Source organism: Erinaceus europaeus, chromosome 16, assembly GCF_950295315.1.
Source record: "Erinaceus europaeus chromosome 16, mEriEur2.1, whole genome shotgun sequence".
NCBI lineage: Eukaryota > Metazoa > Chordata > Mammalia > Eulipotyphla > Erinaceidae > Erinaceus > Erinaceus europaeus.
The window spans coordinates 46,090,401-46,112,571 of record NC_080177.1 but is presented as its reverse complement, the minus strand read 5'-3'; the positions used below and the strand labels follow the sequence as shown (position 1 = coordinate 46,112,571).

General features: G+C 40.3%; 1 protein-coding gene and 2 long non-coding RNA genes across 4 annotated transcripts in view; 1 reads left to right on the top strand and 2 right to left on the bottom strand.

Annotated features, from left to right (window-relative positions):
• LOC132533452 (uncharacterized) overlaps window positions 1–14,318 on the top strand; it is a 40,786-nt gene extending 26,468 nt beyond the window's left edge. The window contains exon 3 of the long non-coding RNA XR_009545346.1: window positions 14,098–14,318. This is a non-coding gene — a long non-coding RNA (uncharacterized LOC132533452). The remainder of the gene's footprint in view (window positions 1–14,097) is intronic.
• Window positions 1–21,821, bottom strand: part of KLHDC1 (kelch domain containing 1) — a 37,539-nt gene extending 15,718 nt beyond the window's left edge. Inside the window, exons 1-9 of one of the 2 annotated variants that reach the window (XM_060175085.1) lie at window positions 21,699–21,821; window positions 19,368–19,438; window positions 18,414–18,531; window positions 14,920–15,038; window positions 14,331–14,409; window positions 10,932–11,015; window positions 7,057–7,140; window positions 6,081–6,139; window positions 2,987–3,099 (exon numbers count right to left, since the gene is read on the bottom strand). In XM_060175085.1, the coding sequence (XP_060031068.1) occupies window positions 2,987–3,099; window positions 6,081–6,139; window positions 7,057–7,140; window positions 10,932–11,015; window positions 14,331–14,409; window positions 14,920–15,038; window positions 18,414–18,531; window positions 19,368–19,438; window positions 21,699–21,794 (823 nt within the window). In that variant the 5' untranslated portion in view covers window positions 21,795–21,821. Of the gene's footprint in view, window positions 1–2,986; window positions 3,100–6,080; window positions 6,140–7,056; window positions 7,141–10,931; window positions 11,016–14,330; window positions 14,410–14,919; window positions 15,039–18,037; window positions 18,963–19,367; window positions 19,593–21,698 lie in introns of those variants that run through there. The other variant, XR_009545344.1, reaches the window with a different exon arrangement.
• The window catches only part of LOC132533451 (uncharacterized), a 385,390-nt gene that overhangs the window by 293,027 nt on the left and 70,192 nt on the right, over window positions 1–22,171 (bottom strand). The window lies entirely within an intron of this gene.

Here is a 22,171-nt window from a genome sequence, read left to right as displayed (position 1 = left end):
ATTTTCTCACAAAATGGAGTAGTATGATTGATAATAGGTTGTTTTCTTTCTTGAGAACAGTCCATTCCACATTTCTTAGGTGTGTACTATCTGTAGTAAATAAATCTGACTTTTATTTTGGAAATAAAGATTTACTGTGATGGGGGAGGGTAGACAGCATAATGGTTATGCAAAGCGACTCTCATGGCTGAGGGTCCAAAGTTGAAGGTTCAATCCTTATACCACCATCAACTAGAGCTGAAGAGTGCTCCGGTGGAAAAAAAAAAAAATTCCGGGAGTTGTGGGATAGCGGGTTAAGCACAGGTGGCACAAAGCCCAAGGACTGGCATAAGGGTCCCGGTTCGAGTCCCCAGCTCCCCACCTGCAGGGGAGTCACTTCACAAGTGGTGAATTAGGTCTGCAGCTGTCTTTCTCTCCTCTCTATCTTCCCCATCTCTCTCCATTTTTCTCTGTCCTATCCAACAACAATGACATCATTAACAACAACAATAATAACTACAACAAAACAAGGGCAACAAAAGGAAATGAATAAATATTTTTAAAAAGGTTTCCTATGTAAAAAAAAAAAAAAGCTAATCTGCAATAGCTAACACCTGATTAGAAATTTGTTTCTAAACGAGGACAAATACTGACTGATCTCACTTATAAGTAGGACTTAATATAGGGACAGGGAGGGAGAACACAAAGTAAAATATGGACTGGGAAGAAGGAAAACTTTGGGGTCTTAGTACATAGTACTCAGTACCTCGTACATAGTAATGAAATTATACTCGTGTCAATGACTGCACTGTAAAACATTAAACCCCACCAATAAAACAGATTTTTAAAAAATGCTATTTCTCTAACCAGCCTCTGTAGTAAGATTGTTGGTCAACTGACTGCCATCCAACCAGATAAATCTGTGCTGAAATACCATTTTCAGATCTTACATAAAGTTATATAAATGGTTTTAGTAGTATACAAGATTTCTTTTTTTTTAATTATTTCTTTATTGGGGAATTAATGTTTTACATTCAACAGTAAATACAATAGTTTGTACATGCATAACATTCCCCAGTTTCCCATTTAACAATACAACCCCCACTATTTCATTTATCATCCTTCATGGACCTGTATTCTCCCCACCCACCCACTCCAGAGTCTTTTACTTGGGTGCAATATGCAGTATACAAGATTTCTTAATGAAAATATTCCCAGCTGAGTTAAGAAAACACAAATATAAATACCTAACATCTAAGAACCAAGCAAGAATTTAATATTCATCATCTGTCTATCCTGGTGCCACAATTTTACTGGTAAAAGAAAAATTGTATTACTAAATCCATAGCCAATTGGAATATCACTAGTAGTGGGAGTAAACAAACAAAAAGGTTCTAGCTAATTACTTTCCTTTGTAGTTCTCAAACAAAAAGAAGCACTGGGAGTCAAGCGGTAGCGCAGCGTGTTAAGCGCACATGGCGCAAAACGCAAGGACCGCCATAAAAATTCCGGTTTGAGCCGCCGGCTCCCCACCTGCAGGGGAATTGTTTCACAGGCAGTGAAGCAGGACTGCAGGTGTCTGTCTTTGCCCATCTCTGTCTTCCCCTCTTATCTCCATTTCTCTCTGTCCTATCTAACAGTGACGACATCAATAACAACAATAATAACTACAACAGTAAAATAACAAGGGCAACAAAAGAGAATAAATAAGTAAGTAAATAAGAGAAGCACCGGGGGTTGAGCGGTGGCGCACTCCGTAAAGTGCATAGTAAGAAGCACATAGTAGGAAGCATAAGGACCCAAGCAAGAACCCAAGTTCGAGCTCAGGGCTCTACACATGTAGCGCGGTCCCCTCACAGCAATGGAGTAGGTCTACAGGCAGATGGCAGAGGGCTAGCTTTCTCTCTCGCTTTCTATCTTTCCCTCCCCTCTCAATTTCTCTCTGTTCTATCCAATTAAAACGAAAAAAAAATTGTGGTTTGTGTTGTTATGTGGAAAACTGTGAAATCTTATTCATGTACGAACTATTGTATTGACTGTTGACTGTAAAACATTAATCCCCGGGAGGATGGGCGGTAGCACAGCGGATTAAGCGCAGGTGGTAGGAAGCTCAATGACCCGCATAAGGAAGCAGGAGGTGAAGTAGGTCTACAGGTGTCTTTCTCTCCCCCTCCTCTCTCCATTTCTCTCTGTCCTATACAACAACGACGACATGAACAGCAACAATAATAACTACAACAACAATAAAAAAACAAGGGCAACAAAAGGGAAAATAAGTAATAATAAAAAATTAATCCCCCAATAAAGGGGGAAAAAAAGGCTGCCAGGAGCAGTGGATTCGTAGTGCTGGCACCAATCCCCAGCAATAACCCTGGAGGTTGAGAGTGATAGAGTGTGAGAGAGAGAGATACCTTGTATTTTCAGAGCCTTCAGAAAAAGTCTTTTATTCTAATCCTCATGCCAATCTACAGTATAAACATCTGACTCAGCAGTCAAGAGTACAAAAAAAAAAAAATCAATGAGCAATATAGTTGAAAGGCTCCCTACCTGCAGGGGAGTCTCTTCACAAGCGGTGAAACAGGTCTGCAGGTGTCTCTTTCTCTCCCCCTCTCTGTCTTCCCCTCCTCTCTCCATTTCTCTCTGTCCTATTCTACAACAATGACATAAATAACAATAATTATAACTACAACAATAAAACAACAAGGGCAACAAAAGGGAATAAATAAATATTTTTAAAAATTTTTTTAAAATAAAGGCATTTAAATTCTCTAGATTCAACCACCTCTCCTTTTCTCTAAATTTAGGAAACAGGATAACATAGAGAGCCAAGGGTGTATAGCAAAAAGCTCTTCTACTTCAAAATTTAAATATAAGTATATAGCTGGAGATAAAGGAATTCAGAGATAAAAGGAAGGTACATTAAGTATCATATCCAATGAAGAAAAAGAATAAGATAATAATTTTAGGTTAAAAATAATAATTAGATGCTAAACTTCGGTTGACTTACTTAAGGGTATATTGTCTGCACTTAGTCCACCAAATAAGAAAAGTTTATCATCAGCTATTGGTGTCAAAGTATGCCATGACCGATGTTTGGGGTTCTCTCCATTAATAGGGATCCTGTTGCAAGGAAATAAAACATAAAAAATCTAGGTATTAAGTGCTAAGCCACAATAACTAAGAAATAATAATATGGAATACTGTCCTTTTTATCACTTTTATTGAACAAATGTTGATTTATATGATCCTTGTTACAGGGATATAGTTTCACATCTCCCTAAGATGGGTGTCTCAACACCTCACTCTCTACCCAATTGTCATGCTCCTCCACCAAAGGGCACTAGATCTTCATCCCCTCAGGTATATATATTCTGAAACTGAGACTAATAACTATTTCAAGGGGGAAATATTTGCCTTTTCTGTTTCAAGGGAAATATTTGCCTTCATTCCTTAAGAAAAGTTAATCTACTCGTCTCATTTATAAAACATTTATAAAACACTCTCAAATTCTTAAGTGAATTTAAACAATCTTTTCATTTAATATCTACTTCACCTGGACACAGAATATTGTCTGAAAATGAGAAAGTCAATTCTCAGTTAATTCATAAAGCATACTCAGTATTATTCTTGTAGGGTAACCAATAAAACTTCCTCAATTTTTCAATGTGATTATCTTCATACCTGTAACAGCCTTATTGCTGTTTTGGGTTTAGTGTTTTCAGTCAATTTTCTCAAGAATATAATGAAAATTTTGAAATGTTTTCTTTGATCTACTTATAGAACTTCTTGAAGGTATAGTTTTTAAAAATATTTATTTTATTTATTCCCATTTGTTGCCCTTGTTTTATTGTTGTAGTTATTGTTGTTAATGATATCATTGTTGTTGGATAGGACAGAGAGAAATGGAGACAGGAAGGGAAGACAAAGAGGGGGAGAGAAAGACAGACACTTGCAGACCTGCTTCACTGCGTGTGAAGCGACTCCCCTGCAAGTGGGGAGCTGGAGCTCGAACCGGGAGCCTTACGCTGGTCCATTAACGCTTTGTGCCACATGCACTTAAACCACTGCGCTACCACCTGACTCCCATAGTTTTTTTTTAAATATCTTATTTATTTATTCATGAGAAAGAGACGAGAAGAGAGAAAAAGAAGCAGATATCAGTCTGGTCTGTGTGCTGCTGGGCACTGAACTCATTGAACTCATGTTTGAGAGTCTAATGCTTTATCCATTGCACCAACTCCTAGACCTTTTTAAAAAAGATTTAGGTTGGCAAAATAGCTAAGTTGGACAGTGTACTCTTTTGCCATTTGTGCAACCCAGGTACAAGCTGAGTCTTCACTGCACTGAGGAAACTTTGGTTCTGTGTTCTTTTTTATTCTTTTTGTCTATATCTAAAAAAATCACCCTGAAGCACTGAAGTCCCATTCATGGCTAAAATACATTATAAATATTCTGGGCTTTAGGGGGGGGTAGAGACATAAAGAAATTATGAGGGAAGGGGCAGATAGAAAAAGAGACACCTGCAGTCCTGCTTTACTACTTGTGAATCTACACCCCTGTAATTGGAAACTGGGGGCTTGAACCCAGGTCCTTGCAAATGGTAAAATGTGCACTCAACTAAGTGCACCAATTTCCAGCCCCCTATTCTTTGTTTTCATTTTTCAGTCTGCTTTTAAACTTTTTTTTTTAATATTTATTTTTTTTCCCTTTTGTTGCCCTTGTTGTTTTGTTGTTGTAGTTATTGTTGTTCTTGATGTCATCATTGTTGGATAGGACAGAGAGAAATGGAGAGAGGAGGGGAAGACAGAGAGGGGGAGAGAAAGACAGACACCTGCAGACCTGCTTCACTGCCTGTGAAGCGACTCCCCTGCAGGTGGGGAGCCGGGGGCTCGAACCGGGATCCTTGCGCTTTGCACCACGTGTGCTTAACCCACTGCGCTACCGCCCGATTCCCTGCTTTTAAACTTTTTGTGGAATACATGCTACACAGAAATATTTAATTATTTAGTGGTGGTATCTTTTCATTTATAAATCTTAAATCTATATCACCCTAATAAAATGCAAATATATGTAAATATTATATATATACAGAGAAGCAAAGAGAGGGAAAAAGTGAAAGAGACCACAGCACCAAAGCTTCCTTCAGGGCAGTAGGAACTGGGTATGAATCGGGTGGCACACATGGCAAACAAAGCACACAAGTGAGTTATTTTTTTTAAAGATGTATTCATTTATGAATAAAAGAGAGAGGAGAAAAAGAAAACAAGAGCATTACTTTGGCACATGTGGTGCTAGGAATCAAACTAGGGACCTCATACTTGAGAGTCCAACACTACCCACTGTCCAAGGCCTCCCATGTCAAGATTTTAAAGATAATTTACTATATATTTTTTCTGACACTTTATTTTTAATGATGTTTCTACTTTCGGATTCTGAATGAATATATATATATATATATATATATATATATATATATATATATGTGTGTGTGTGTGTGTGTGTATATATATATATATATTCACTTTTGTTGCCCTCATTTTTTTATTGTTGTTGTAGTTATTTTTGTTGTTGTTATTGATGTTGTCGTTAGATAGGACAGAGAGAAATGGAGAGAGGAGGGGAAGACAGAGAGGGAAAGAGAAAGACAGACACCTGCAGACCTGCTTCACCACCTGTGAAGTGACTCCCCTGCAGGTGGAGAGCCACGTGTGCTTAACCCGCTGCGTTATCGCCCAACTCCCTGATTCTAGCAGCTGAATTGATAGGTAAATATATTTAATCTACTCTCAAATACAGAGTATGAACCACAAATAAAATCTGTCCAATCTGTCATCTGATGCTCTTACTATAAACTATTCCTTCAATTATTCTACAGAATACATATAAAACCAGTACTTGTACATAATCAATGACCAACTGTTAGTAGATTCACATTTTATAGAGTTAAAGAACAAATTCTACATTTAAATCTATATACTCTTCACTTAAAAATATAATCTAAAAGGGGAAAAATACCAGTGCAGTTTTAGAGAGCCAAATTTGGATTATGGTAAGAACACACAAACGCACACATTAAAAACAAACTTAAATTTAAAACCTACCTTCCAGACCAAATCCAGGTATCTAAGTTTAGATAGTGCAGATCATTCATCCTAGTTTGCTAAAATAATAACATGTTAAATTAGTCCATGTTTCACATCTTTCATAGGCTAAAATTTTGGCTTTTAAAAAAGGTCAGATTAAAAATATTTTACCGTGAAGCCATATGGTGGTGCACCTGGTTCAGCGCACACATTACAGGACTCAAGTCCCTTCCCCCAACTTACAGGGATTTAGCATCAGAAGTGGTAAAACAGTGTTGTAGATCTCTCTCTCCCTCTCTCTCTCTAGCTCACTTTCTAGCTCTTAATCCAAATAAACAAAACAAAAAGCCAAAAAAGTTTATTGCACCAAAGCAAAGACTCAGGTGGAGAAGGGAATGGAAAGGAGCAGAGAAGGTATTGAGGCTCAGGTGCACAATGGTGGAAAATAACCTTACTTAGGGGGTGTGTTTGCAGACACATGATGGGGAGATAGGAAATTGTAGCTGTGTCAACAACTATAAAATAGTATCCCCTCCCCATAGTATTATTTGGGGAAAAAAAGTTTATCTCTATTTTACTAAGTATCAAAAATGTATACCTTGTGGTCCGGGAGCTGGCGTAGTGGCTAAGGAACTAGACTCTCAAGCATGAGGTCTTGAGTTCAATCCCCAGCAACACATGTACCAGAGTGATGTCTGGTTCTCTCTCTCTCCTCCTATCTTTGTCATTAATAAATAAAATACTTTAAAAAATAAAAGAAAGACATATTTTCATTGAAAACACTAACCGTATCACACCAAAGTAAAAGACTCAGGTGGGTGGGTGGGGAGAATACAGGTCAGAGAAGGATGACAGAGGACCTAGTGGGGGTTGTATTGTTAAATGGGAAACTGGGGAATGTTATGCATGTACAAACTATTGTATTCACTGTTGAATGTGAAATATTAATTCCCCAATAAAGAAATTTGAAAAAAAAAGAAAAGAAAACACTAACCAAAACACGTCCGCCAAAGATATAGCCCTTATTTCCAAGAACTGCACAAGAATGGGCAGCACGTGGCTGTGGTGGAACTCCGCCCTGTAAGCAAAAATAACAGTGCAACAACTTGAAACAGCTGTAATGAAGTTGCATTCTTATGCTCAGTATAAGAAATACTTCATAAGTTACTGTTGAGGGTCAAGTGGTGGTGTATCTGATTAAGCACACACTTTACAGTGTACCAGGACCCAGGTTCAAGCCCCTGGTTCCTAACTCCGGTGGGAGGGGGGGAGAGCATCATGAGAGGTGGAGCATGTCCACAGGTCTATCTCTCTCTCTCTTTTTAAAAAGATTTACTTGATTTATACATGAGAAATGATAGGAGAGAAAGAGCCAGACATCACACTGGTACATGTGCTGCCAGGGATTGAACTCAGGACCTCATGCATTCAGAGTCCAAAGCCTTATCTACTGTGCCACCTCCCAGACTACATCTCTTTGTCTTTATTAAAATATTTATTTATTATTGGATAGTTATTGAAAGAAGGGGGGAGATAGAAACAGAGAGAGGGGGTCAGGTGGTAGTGCATCTAGTAAGCGCTCATATTTCAGTGCATAAGGACCCAGATTCAAGCCCCTGGGAAAGGTTCAAAAGTGGTGAAGCAGGGAGTCCGGCAATAGCGCAGTGAGTTAAGCACATGTGGCCCAAAGCTCTAGGACCGCCATAAGGACCCCTGTTCCAGCCTGGGCTCCGCACCTGCAGGAGAGCTGCTTCACAAGCAATGAAGCAGGTCTGCAGGTGTCTATCTTTCTCTCCTTCTCTCTGTCTTCCCCTCCTTTCTCCATTTCTCTCTGTCCTATCCAATGATGATGACAATAAGAATAACTATAACAATAAAGGACAAGGGCAACAAAAGGGAATAAATAAATAAAAAGTTTTTAAATGGTGAAGCAGGGCTGCTGGTGTCTTTCTTTATCATAAGTTATTATTGGGTTGACCAAAAAGTCATAATATATTTTGCTATGTTTTTCTATGTAATAATGTGATTCAATAAAAACCTCAATATAAAATTTCTTTCTAAATTGTAATAATTTTAGATAAATTCTTTTCTTTTTAAAAAATTTTAAAATATATTTATTTTTCCTTTTGTTGTCCTTGTTTTTTTATTGTTGTTGTAGTTATTATTGTTGTTGATGTCGCTATTGCTGTATAGGACAGAGAGAAATGGAGAGAGGAGAGGAAGACAGAGAAGGGGAGAGGTAGACACCTGCAGACCTGCTTCACTGCCTGTGAATCCACTCCCTTGCAGGTGGGGAGCCGGGGGTCCTTGCACTATGCGCCACCTACGCTTAACCCACTGCGCTACTGCCCAACTCCCTCTTTTCTCTTTATAAAAATTTACTTAATCAATGAGAGATATAACCAGAGTATCAGTCTGACATGTGATGCTAGTGATCAAACTTGGGACCTCATGCCTGTGAGTTCAATGCTTTATCTACTGCACCAACTCTCAGGAAGCCAAATACTCCTCTTTAAGAATAAGATGTAAGGGATGCCAGGTAGCGGTGTACCAGGTTAAGTACACACAGTACCTGCCAAGTGTAAGGACCCACGCAAGGATCCCAGTTCAAACCCCTGGCTCTCCACCTGCAGAGGGGTGCCCTTCACAAGGGTGAAGAAGGTCTGTATAAGTCTTATTTTTCTGTCTCCCTCTTTATCTTCCCTACCCTCCCTTTTCAATTTCTCTCTGTCCTATAAAAAATAAAAATATAAAAAAATGGCCACAGGAGCAGTGGATTCATAGTGCAGGCACCAAGTCCCAGTGATAACCCTAAAAGAAAAAAAAAAAAGGATAAGATTTAGCCCCCAAAGGGAGTTGGGCGGTAGCACAGTGGGTTAAGCATAGTAAGTATCCGGGTTCCTAAGTATCCCCCGGTTCCTCACCTGCAGGGGCGTTGCTTCACAAGCGGTGAAGCAGGTCTGCAGGTGTCTTTCTCTCCCCCTCTGTCTTCCCCTCCTCTATTTCTCTCTGTCCTATCCAACAACGATGACAACAACAGCAATAATAACTACAACAATAAAAAAGGGCAACAAAAGGGAAAATAAATAATACATATAAAAATAATTTAAATTAAATTAAAAAAAGATTTAGCCCCCACAATAAAGAAAATTCCCCAAATATTGTTGAAAATTAAAAAAAAAAAGGTTGTCGGGCGGTAGCACAGCATGTTAAGCGCACATGGCACAAAGCGCAAGGACCAGCATAAGGATCTGGGTTCGAGCCCCGGCTCCTCACTTGCAGGGGAGTCGCTTCACAGGCGGTGAAGCAGGTCTACAAGTGTCTATCTTTTTCCTCCCCTCCTCTCTCCATTTCTCTGTTTTTTCCAACAATGACAACATCATCAATAACGATAATAACTACAACAATAAAACAAAGGCAACAAAAAGAATAAATATTTAAAAATAAAAAAGATTTAAAAAATATATATATATATATATATGGGGGTGGGGTGGTAGCGCAGCAAGTTAAGTGCATGTGGTCCAAAGCGAAAGGACTGGCATAAGGATCTCGGTTTGAGTCCCCACCTGCAGGGGAGTACCTTCACAGGCGGTGAAGCAGGTCTGCAGGTGTCTATCTTTCTCTCACTTTCTCTGTCTGCCCCTTCTCTCTCCATTTCTTTCTGTCCTATCCAACAACGACAACATCAATAACAACAACAATAACCACAACAACGATAAAACAAGGGCAACAAAAAGGGGGAAAAATAGCCTCCAGGAGCAGTGGATTTGTGGTGTAGGCATCGAGCCCCACGAATCCTGGAGGCAAGAAAAAAGAAAAAAACAATATATAGGGTGCCAGGTTAAGTGCACGTAGTGCAAAACCCAAGGACCGGTGCAAGGATCCCAGTTCAAGACCCTGGCTTCCCACCTGTGGTGAAGCAGGTCTGTAGATGTCTATCTTTCTCCCCACCCCACCCCACCCTTCTCCCTCAATTTCTCCCTCTTCCCCTTCTCCCTCAATTTCTCTTTGTCCTATCCAACAGCAGCAGCAATAACAACAGCAACAATAACATCAACAACAACAATGGAAAAAAGATGGCCTCTAGGAGCAGTGGATTCGTAGTGCTGGCACCGAGCCCAAGCAATAACCTTGGAGACCAAAAGGAAAAAAAACCAAACAAACCTATATAGATATAGATATATAGATATAGATATAGATATAGATTTATTTTGCCTCCATGGTTATGGGGCTTGGCGCCTGCATCATAAATCTATAGCTGGCTCCTGGCTGTCATTTTTTACCCATTTTTTTCTAATTGGATAGGACAGAGAGACACTGAGAGAGGAGGAAGAGATATGGAGAGAGAAAGACATCTGCAGACTGCTTCACTGCTTGTGAAGCATCCTACTGCAGGTGAGGAGCCAGGGCTGAAACTAGGATCCTTGGTGGGTCCTTGCACTTCGTACTATGTGTGCTTAACCCGGGAGCCACAGCTGACCCCTCAAAACCTATATATATTTAAATTCTTTTTTTTTTTTTAATTTTTTTTTTTTCCCTTTTGTTGCCCTTGTTTTTTATTGTTGTTGTAGTTATTACTGTTGTTGTTATTGATGTAGTTGTTGTTAGATAGGATAGAGAGAGGAGGGGCAGACAGAGAAGGTGAGATAAAGATAGACACCTGCAGACCTGCTTCACCGCCTGTGAAGGTACTCCCCTGCAGGTGGGGAGCCGGGGGCCCGAACCAGGATCTTTAACGGGTACCTATGCTTTGCGCCACATGAGCTTAACCTGTTGCGCTACCACCCGACTCCCTAAAACCGTTATTTTTTTATTCATTACAATAGAATATATAAATCTAAAGGTGATTTTTTTTTTTGTAACACTTACTTTAATTTTTGGTTGAAACCAAGTTTGTGTCTTTGTTTCAAATACATGAACATCATTATGCCATCCCCAGAATATCTGTTCTTCCTAAAAGAGAAATTTTTAAAAGTTTAAAAAGTTTATATTATTGGGCAGGAGTAGATAGCATAATGGTTATGCAAAGAGACTCTCATGCCTGAGGCTCCAAAGTCCCAGGTTCAATCCCCTGCACCACCATAAGCCAGAGCTGAGCAGTGCTCTGGTAAAAAAAAAAAAAAAAAGTTTATATTATTACTACTATACTTTCATTACATATTTACTGGTAAGATAATAGAAGCCTTACAAAATATAATTTAATATTACCATAGTTATAGTTATCAGCAGCCCACTACGTCAGGTGGTAGCCACAGGCCAGTAGCAGTATGGCCAGGAAAGTCTTCTTCTCATAAGAGGAGTCAAATTTTTACTTGTTGGACTCTCAAGCATACAGTCCTGAGTTCGATCCCCAGTAGCACATGTGCCAGAGTGATGTCTGGTTCTTTCTCTCTCCTCCTTTCTCATACTTACATTTTTTTTTAAAATATTCATTGGGAGTGCGGCGGTAGCGCAGCGGGTTAAGCGCACGTGGTGCAAAGTGCAAGGACCGGCGTAAGGATCCCGGTTCTAGTCCTCGGTTCCCCACCTGTAGGGGAGTCCTTGCGCTTTGTGCCACCTGCACTTTAACCCGCTGTGCTTCGCCCCATACCCGAATATTTCATTTAGCGCAGCAGGTTAAGCGTAGGTGGCGCAAAGCGCAAGGACTGTCAAAAGGATCCCAGTTCGTGCCTCAGGCTCTCTATCAGCAGGGCAATCGTTTTACAAGCCATGCATGAAGCAGGTCTACAGGTGTCTATCTCTTCTCCTCTGTCTTCCCCTCCTCTCTCCATTTCTCTCTGTCCTACCCAACAACAACAACAAAACAAGTGCAACAAAAGAAAATAAATAAATATTTTTAAAGTCTTTTTAAAAAAGTAGAGAAGGTAATACCATTTATTCACTCCTATATGAGGCCAGTTTAAGCTATGTATAATTCTAGTAGACAGATTTTTTTAATGAGGTGAAGAAAGTGAGTTCACTTTTTTATTTTCCCTTTTGTTGCCCTTGTTGTTTTTCATTGTTGTTGTAGCTATTATTGTTGTTGTTACTGATGTCATTGTTAGATAGGACAGAGAGAAATGGAGAGAGGAGGGGGAAGACATAGGGAGAGAAAGACAGATACCTGCAGACCTGCTTCACCGCCTGTGAAGCTTACTCCCCTGCGGGTGGGGGGCCGGAGCTCGAACCAGCATCCTACACTGGTCCTTGTGCTTTAGTGCCATGTGGGCTTAACCCGATGTGCTACCGCCCGATTCCCTAGTAGACAGATATTAAGGGAAGTGTATGTCAGTAATAATCATTTATGCTACATGTGAACACTTTCTTTGACATCATCAATAATAATAATAACTACAACAATAAAACAAGGGCAACAAAAGGGAAAAATAAAATATAAAAAAATGTTTTAATTTAAAAAAAATAAAAAAGATATTGTGTGGTCTGGGAGGTGGTGCAGTGGATAAGGCTTTGGACTCTCATGCATGAAGTGCCAAGTTCAATCCCCAGCAGCACATGTACCAGATTGATGTCTGGTTCTTTCTCTCTCTCCTATCATTGCTCATGAATAAATAAATAAAATCTTTTTTTTTTAACTAAAATCTTTTTTAAAAAAAGATGTTATGTGAGAACAAAATAGATGGAACTCAAGATGACCATGCTAAATGAAATTAAATATATAAGGAAGTGAAAGAAAATTACCAAATTGTAACACATATGTGGAATATTAATAACTAAAGCAAACAAACTTATAAAAATAATAAAACTAACAGATTCTGTGAAAACTAAGGTAGTGTAAGGGAGAGTAGTAGGAGGGGGTCTCATTGGTGGTGATACTGGAACTTTGGTGGTGGTGTGGTGTCTTATGCATTTGTTTAGGTATGAAACTATACCCTGAAATTTTATATCATTAAATTATTATTAAATAAATTAAAATAATTAAGTTATTATAGCAGTAGTACCACTAAGAATACCCCCGTCAATTGAATACAAACCAAAATACTGAAACTATTTTTTTGATTAAAAAAAATTATTATTGGGAGTCGGGCTGTAGCGCAGCGGGTTAAGCGCAGGTGGCGCAAAAGCACAAGGACCAGCATAAGGATCCCGGTTCGAACCCCGGCTCCCCACCTGCAGGGGAGTCGCTTCACAGGCCGTGAAGCAGGTCTGCAGGTGTCTATCTTTCTCTCCTCCTCTCTGTCTTCCCCTCCCTCTCTCCATTTCTCTCTGTCCTATCCAACAACGACAAAAGCAATAATAACTACAACAATAAAACAACAAGGGCAACAAAAGGGAATAAATAAATAAAATTAAAAAAAATTATTATTAGACAGAGACAGAGAAATTGCCTCAGGGGGCATAGAAAGCAAGAGAGGCAGAGAGACACCTGCAGCTTTACTTCACCATTTGTGAAGCTTTCCCCCTGCAGATGGGAACCAGGGGCTTGAACCCAGGTCCTTGTGTATTGTAGTATGTGTGCTTAACCAGGTACACCACCACCTTGCCCCTGAAAATACTGTGTTTTTTTTTTTGTGTGTGTAGATTATAGTAAATTAAAATGAGAAAATTGAGTTCATTATGTCTTTTTAAAAATATTGCAGTTTTTTATATTTATTTATTTTCCCTTATATTTTTATATTTATTTATTTGTTGCCCTTGTTTTTCACTGTTGTAGTAGTTATTATTGTTATTGATGTCGTCATTGTTGTTGTGCAGGACAGAGAGAAATGTAGAGAGGAGGGGAAGACAGGGGGAGAGAAAGGTAGACATCTGCAGACCTGCTTCACCGCCTGTGAAGCGACTACCTTACAGGTGGGGAGCTAGGGGCTCGAACCTTCATCCTTACACCAGTCCTTGCACTTTGTGCCAAGTGCGCTTAACCCGCTGAGCTACCACCCAACTCCCAGAAAGTTTTATTATTTGTATTAACTGAAGAGAGATACAGAGAGGAAGCTACACACATATACACACAGGTGGTGCTTGTGATTGAATCTGGGACCTTGATGCCTCAGGTATGAAAGTATTTTGCATAATTATTATGCTATCTCTCCAACCCCAGGTTCATTATTTCTGAAGACTTTAGGGAAAGGATCCTGGGAAATAGCACAGTGGATAAAGCATTGGACTCAACAGAATAAAGTCCCAAATACAATCAATCCCTAGCATTACATGTACTAGAATCATGCTCTGGCTCTCCCCTTTTCCTCCTCTCTCTCATAAATAAATAAATATTTTAAAAGATTTTAAGAAGAATAAATTAGAAGAAAATGAAAACAATGGTCACTGTCTTACCCAAGATGCATCATGAACATCAAAACAGTCTTGAAGTTCATTGTGTCTCCTATACCCATATCCACCAAAATATATTAATCTGAAAAAAAAAATAGAAAAAGACACACTTTTCTACAAGCAGTTTGTTCTCAGGAAGTTTAAAAAGAACTTAATGTGCTGTGCTCTCTTCTCAGTCAACTTCCACTATCTTTACTTTTATGACCTAACTTTCCTCTAGAACTCAAATCTGCCTTACCACTAGTGACAAAATATAATTAATATTTTGAAAAATATACTTTCAAGTTTTCCCTATGTGACCATAATCAGTAGGTCTCAAAGAATTATAGTTAATGGGGTGGTGGTGGGGGGTTCTGGGTGGTGGCACACCTGGTTGAGCGAATGTTACAATGCGTAAGTACCCAGGTTCAAGCCCTTGGTCCCCACCTGCAGGGGGAAAGCTTTGAGAGTGGAGAAGCAGTGTTACAAGTGTCTTTCTCTTCCTCTCGATTACTCTGTCTCTCCCTTCCCTCGCAATTTCTGGCTCCCATTGTCCAATAAATAAATAAAGATAATTAAAAAATTATACTTAAGAGGTAATCTGCAGTATTACCTGTCTTTATATACCCAGCAGGAAAGTTTATCACGTGGTGTAGGGGGTTGTCCTTCAAAATTGGTGATTTTTTCCCAAACATAGGTTTCATCTCTTGTTCTCAAATTAACAAAATAAAGCTTTTAAGAGAGAAGAATACTTTTTAGCATTTAGAGTACTTGAAAAGTAAGTATAAAAGGAATTTATGATTACAAAATTATTTTTTCTTTTAAAAGTAATATGCATAGGGAGTCTTTGGGTTAAGCGCAGGTGGCACAAAGTGCAAGGATGGGCATAAGGATCCCGGTTTGAGCCCGGGCTCCCCACCTGCAGGGGAGTCGCTTCACAAGTGGTGAAGCAGGTCTGCAGGTGTCTATCTTTCTCTCCCCCTCTCTGTCTTCCCTTCCTCTCTCCCTTTCTCTCTGTCCTATCCAACAATGATGACATCAGTAACAACAATAATAACTACAACAATAAAACAAGGGCAACAAAAGGGAATAAATAAATAAATAAAATATGCATAGAGCTAATGGAAATGAGATTAATACTATTTAAAGAAAAATAACATATAAAACATACTTAGATGGGCCTTTTCCCATCAAGTGTTTGCCCTCTCCTATGTATCACATCAGAATGTATACTTATTTCTGTCGCAGAGAAACATGAAAGAGAACAAGAGTGCTAGGTACACTTTCACTTTATCTTTAAAACCTTATAATCCGGGAGTCGGGTGGTTGCCAGCGGCTTAAACGCCGGTGGTGCAAAGCACAAGGACCAGTGTAAGCATCCCGGAACGCGCCCTGGGCTCACTATCTGCATGGGAGTCCCTTCATAAGCAGTAAAGCAGGCCTGCAGGTGTCTTTCTCTCCCCCTCTGCCTTCCCCAGTCTCTCCATTTCTCTCTGTCCTATTCAACAACGACGACAACAAGAATAACTACAACAGGGACTCGGGCGGTAGCGCAGTGGGTTAAGTGCAAGTGGCGCGAAGTGCAAGGATCCGAGTAAGGATCCCGGTTTGAGCCCCCGCATGCCCACCTGCAGGGGATTTCCTTCACAGATGGTGAAGCAGGTCTGCAGGTGTCAGTCTTTCTCTTCCCATCTCTGTCTTCCCCTCCTCTCTCCATTTCTCTCTGTCCTAACAACGATGACATCAATAACAACAATAATAACTATAACAAATAAAAAACAAGGGCAACAAAAGGGAATAAATAAATAAATAAATATTAAAAAAAAAAAACTTACAGGGAGTCGGGTGGTAGCGCAGCCGATTAAGTGCAGGTGATGCAAAGCGCAAGGACCGGAGTAAGGATCCAGGTTAGAGCCCCTGGTTCCCCACCTGCAGGGGAGTCGCTTCACAAGCGGTGAAGCAGGTCTGCAGGTATCTATCTTTCTCTCCCTCCTCTCTCCATTTCTTTCTGTCCTATCTAACAATGAGGATATCAACAATAATAACTACAACAATAATAAAAAATAATAAAGGCAGGGAGTCGGGCAGTAGCGCAGCGTGTTGCAAAGCCCAAGGACCGGAGTAAGGAACCCGGTTCGAGCCGTGGCTCCCCACCTGTAGGGGGGTCGCTTCACAAGCTCTGAAGCAGGTTTGCAGGTGTCTGTCTTTCCCCCTCCTCTCTCCATTTCTCTCCATCCTGTCCAAAAACGACGACATCAATAAAAACAACAATAATAACTACAACAATGAAACAAAGGCAACAAAAGGGAATAAATAAAATTAAAAGTTTTAAAAAAATGGCAATAAAAGCGAAAATAAATAAATATTTAAAAAAACAACCCTATGACATAGTGGGGGTTGTATTGTTAAATGGGAATCTGGGGAATGTTATGCATGTACAAACTATTGTATTTACTGTTGAATGTAAAACATTAATTCCCCAATAAAGAAATAAATTATTTAAAAAAAAAAACCCTATAACCCAGTGAGTCAATAAATGAAGCAAGCAAGTAGGAAGACCTAAAAAGACACCTTAAAGTACCTAGTGAAATAGACCTAGATACCCTCCTTACTTACTTCCTATTACACTTCCCTCAGTCACTCTGAAGCTAACCTTATCAAAGTAAGGACTCCAAAAGCTGAATAAGGACTAGAGACTGGAATATTTTAATGACTCTTTAGTCACTACCAGGCTACCCCATCACCTGGGGCCCTAGTCGGGGAGTCCTGGGATTCCTACACAAACACAATGGTCCTAGACCTCGAATAGATCCCTCTCCCCATTATCACTGGTCATCTCCATCAAGAACAACATAATGGACCCCTCTGGGGGTCCCCATAGGCCCTTGCCCTCAATGTGGATCAACAATGGTAGAGAATGCTCTATCCTCTGATCAGGGGTTGGATAACATACTCTATCAACCACCTGAGGAAGATGGGTCCTGAAATTGGTGCAACTCGGAATGTTCCTACTGATGACCACAGAATGCAAGTTCGGACCTACAGGGATGCAGAGGTCACATAGGCTCCTATGCTGAATATGGGCCCCAGATTAAATCGATGGGGTTTATAGTCAACAATATTTATACACTTTTCCCATATTTGGGAGCTACTCTCTTCCCTGATCCAGCTTTCTGACCCTTTTCTAGCCATGACATCATCTCCCCAGAAAATAACCTGCATTCACCTGCATATCAGGTATCAGGCTCAGGCAAAAACTAATAAAGTCATAGGCCCTTTGGAATTTACCTAAAATAAACCTACTAGCTATTTCCAAAACAGAGAACCCCAAATCTTCATCTGCAATATTCCAGCCTTTAGGTTCATGATTAATCAACAATTTGTATGGCTTTATATGTTAACTCTTTTTCAACCACCAGGTTCCAGATGCTACCATGAAGTCTTCCTGGACAGACAACCCTACCAATGTGTCCTGGAGCTCCGCTTCCTCAGAGCCCTGCCCCACTAGGAAAAGAGAGAGACAGGCTGGGAGTATGGATCAACCTGTCAATACCCATGTTCAGCGGGGAAGCAATTACAGAAGCCAGACCTTCTACCTTCTACAACCCATGGTGACCCTGGGTCTATACTCCCAGAGGGTTAAAGAATAGGAAAACTATCAGGGGATGGGATGGGATATGGAGCTCTGGTGGTGGGAACTGTATCTCTCCTATCCTATGATCTTATCAGTGTTTCTATTTTTTTTAAATTTCTTTATTGGGGAATTAATGTTTTACATTCAACAGTAAGTACAATAGTTTGTACATGCATAACATTCCCCAGTTTCTCATATAACAATACAACCCCCACCAGGTCCTCTGTCATCCTTCTTGGACCTGTATTCTCTCCACCCTCCCACCCCAGAGTCTTTTACTTTGGTGTGATACGCCAGTGTGTTTCCATTTTATAAATAAATAAAATTTAAAAAATATAATGGAAAATAAAATAAAACCTTATAATCTCAGTGTTTTCTATGAAATCTTTTAAAATCATGCATTAGCCTGTGACATTAACTGATAAAATAATTATTACATTTTGCTTTAATCCTGAATCAAAAGAAAATATTACTCGATTGCTGTATCCTTTGTCATCATATCCTCCAAAAACATACAGCTTTCCATTAATACAAGCACCACAACTTCCTGACATGGAGGACGGAAGTTCTCCTTCCATTAGATGCATTGTCCTGCAGCAAGAATAACATGTAATTCCATCATTTTCCAGAAACGTAAAGGAAAATTCCCTTTGTGTTCCACGAGTGCTTTTTCAATGAAAACTGTTACTGACAATTATAATGAAAATGTAACAGCAGCCAAAACTGTAACAAGATCCATGGTAAAGATTTTTTAACCTACTGGGAAAAAATTATGAAATTCTTAGTGCATCACACAAACTGGGAATCATTTAACAAAACAAAGTTTTCACATATAGCCTCGGTCTTGAAAATTATAATAAAGGACTAAAGTGGAGCGTGGGAGTATGGGAAAGAAAGAGATTTAAAAAATAGACACAGCAGATAGCATAATGGTTATGCAAGCAGACTCTCATGCCTGAGGCTCCAAAATCCCAGATTCAAACCCCAGCACCACCATAAGCCAGAGCTGAACAGTGCTCTGGCTAAAAAAAAAAAAAAAAAGAAAAAAGAAAAAAGAGAGATTTATTAATAAATAAATAATTTAAAGGAATCAGAGACAAATTATGTTGGAGCATATTCTGAGAATGGTATTAAATTCCCTGTAGTCTATGGAAACCTTTGTAATAGATATTAAGGTTGGACATTCTGCAATTTAAAATTACTTATGAGGGGGCTGGGTGATGGTACACCCGATTAAATGCACATACATAGTATGAAGCATAAGGACCTACTCAAGGATCCCAGTTCGAGCCCCCTTTCTCCCCATCTACAGGGGAGGTCACTTCACAAGAGGTGAACAGGTCTGCAGGTCTCTTTCTCTCCCCCTCTCTCTATTCTCCTCCTCTCTTAATTTCTCTGTCCTATCCAATAAGAAAAAAAGTACTTACCACAACCCATTATCAATATCATAGGTCCAGATTTCATCATTAGGTAAATATACTTCATTGTCTTCAATAGACTAAAAACACAGAATACATAACATTATGTTTATCAATTACATAGTAATAATAATTCTCAAGATGGGAAAAACTAAAATATACTATAAAATACAAAACTATAAAGTCTCAAAAGTTTTTTTTTTCATACAATTTAAGATAAATCAAAAGAGGAGAAAAGATATTTTCTAAGAAAAGTAGGCAAAAAATATCTGAGTCTCAAGAAAAAGGCTGTGGTCATTTAAAATTTAACAAAAAGAGGGGGTCAGGCCTTAGCACAGCGGGTTAAGCACACAAGGCACAAAGTGCAAGGACTGGTGTAAGGATCCCAATTTGAGCCTGACTCCCCACCTGCAGGGGGGTTGCTTCACAGGCGGTGAAGCAGGTCTTCAGGTGTCTATCTTTCTCTCCCCCTCTCTGCCTTCCCCTCCTCTCTCTTGATTTCTCTCTGTCCTATCCAACAATAATGACATCAATAACAATAATAACCACAACAATGATAAAACAACAAGGACAACAAAAGGGAAAAAAAAAGCCTCCGGGAGCAGTGGATTCATTGGTGCAGGCACCGAGCTCTGGAGGAAAAAAAAAAAAAAAGAATTTATTTAGCCACCAGGACATCCCTAGGGCTTCAGCACATACACTATTGCATTGCTCTTGCCTTTCAATTTTTTTTCCAGATGGAGGATGAGAGACAGAGAGAGAGGTGAAGACAGCAAACCATTACTCCAACATTCCTGAAGCTTCCCCTTTACATGGTGCTCCCATGTGGTAACTGAGGCTCAAACAGGTTTTTTGTACATGGTCAAGTGTATGCTCTACTGGGTAAGCTATCTGCTGTTCCCAAAAAGAAATACTGATTATAGGAAAATAACAAAATATCGACCCTCAGAACAGAATATTTTGGACTATAATGTCAGGGAAAAAAAGAATATCAAAAAGGACAGTATGACCTATGTTAAGTGACAGAATTAAGGAAGGACATTGTTAAAAGTGTAGTTAAGAGCACTACATCCCTGTGCAAGAACCCCAGTTCAAGCCCCAGCTCCCCACCTGCAGGGGGGGGTCACTTCACAGGCAGTGAAGCAGATCTACAGATGTCTCTCTTTCTCCTTCTCCATCTCCCCCTCCTCTCTCAATTTCTCTCTGCCCTAGCCAATTAAAAAAAAAAAGGTGGAAAAAATGGATGCTATAATGCCAGCACTGAGCCTCAGCAATAACCCTGGAGGCAAAAACGAAAGAACACTGTATCAGATTCAGTGCTTCACTTAACATTTTTGAGTGCTACTATGTGTAAGGCATAGTGCTAGGTATTCATTAAATATAAAATCTAAGACAAATTATCTAGTCAAAGTAACAATGCATATTCTGAATTTTGTCTTTCTTTCTTTTTTAAATCATCTGTAAATTTAGGGGGTGGACATATACTCTTGAACCATTTTCCTGCTTAAAAAGTTAAGATTAAGGGGCCGGGTGTTGGCACACCTGGTTGAGCCTACATGTTAAAGTGCTCAAGGACCCAGGTTCAAGCCCTCGGCCCCCACCTGCAAGGGGAAAGCTTTGCGAGTGGTGAGGCTCTCTCCCTCACAATTTCTGGCTTTCTATCAAATAAATAAAGATAAAAAAATTAAGATTCGATAACCCAATGACTACATAAAAATACTAGCAAACATCCATTGTAGGAATTTTAATTGTATACTCTTTAGTACATGATTGTTGTTGAATCTATTTTGAGACGGGAAAAATAATTATCCAACAGTAAAAAACAACACACACACAAAGTTGATTAGAGACATTTAAATGCCTCAGCGATGTCGTTGTTACTTAGTCCTAAAGTTACTTAGATGTATTTAAATGTTTCGGTGTCTTGCTATTTTATCTCTATTCTCACTACAGTAATAAGGAAATATATACAAAATAGCACCATGTGACAGGCTCAGAGTGCTTTTAAGTCCGAGCAAGCATCGGAAAAGGATAAGGAATCGCGCAATAACTGATTTTAAGCTGGTCTGGGCGGGAGTAAGGGGCAGCGGCGGGGCAAGAGGGCAGTGGGAACCCGACCCTGGACTGGGAGACGCTCCTAGTGGAAACAAAACCCGGCGGCCTCCGGCTCAGGTGCGACTGGGAGGGTGGCGACGCTGGCGGCCGGCAGGGGGCGCCCGTCCCCGCCGCGCTCTGACTGCCGCTACCAGGCTGGCTGTGGGCAGGCTTTGGCGTCCGCTCTGGCTGAGAGACGGAAATATCTCCTTTGCTAGTCCGCCCCGTCTCGCCTCTTCCCCTTACCACATAGCCCCCCCACACGTAAAGGAAGCTTCCGTCCACCACAGCGCAGTGGCCGCTGCGCTCCTCTGCCACGCAGAACAGATGCGAGTCCGCCATCCACGCCGTCTGTGGCCCCGACCGTTCAGCGCGCCTCAGCTCCTCCCCACGGAACGGCCTCACTTCCCGCCCGGCTCCTCCACGCAAGAACGGAACGCGTCAAGGGTTGAGACTGGTGGGAAGGAGGAACCAGTGAGTCTGCGCCGGCCAGGGCGCCCAGCCGCCGACCGCGCAGCCGGTTACATGGCTATGGCTGGGCTGCCGAGCTGATGTCTTCTCGCTAGGGGCCATGCAGCCGGTCTGATCGACTGAACGGGTTTCTAGCCCACGGAGTTGCTGCTGTTGTGATGACAATCAGTGTATTAATAATCTGATACCTACTGAAGATGTCACTTTTTTCCCCATTCAACTCCTGGCAGGGATAGAGTGATTGAGGT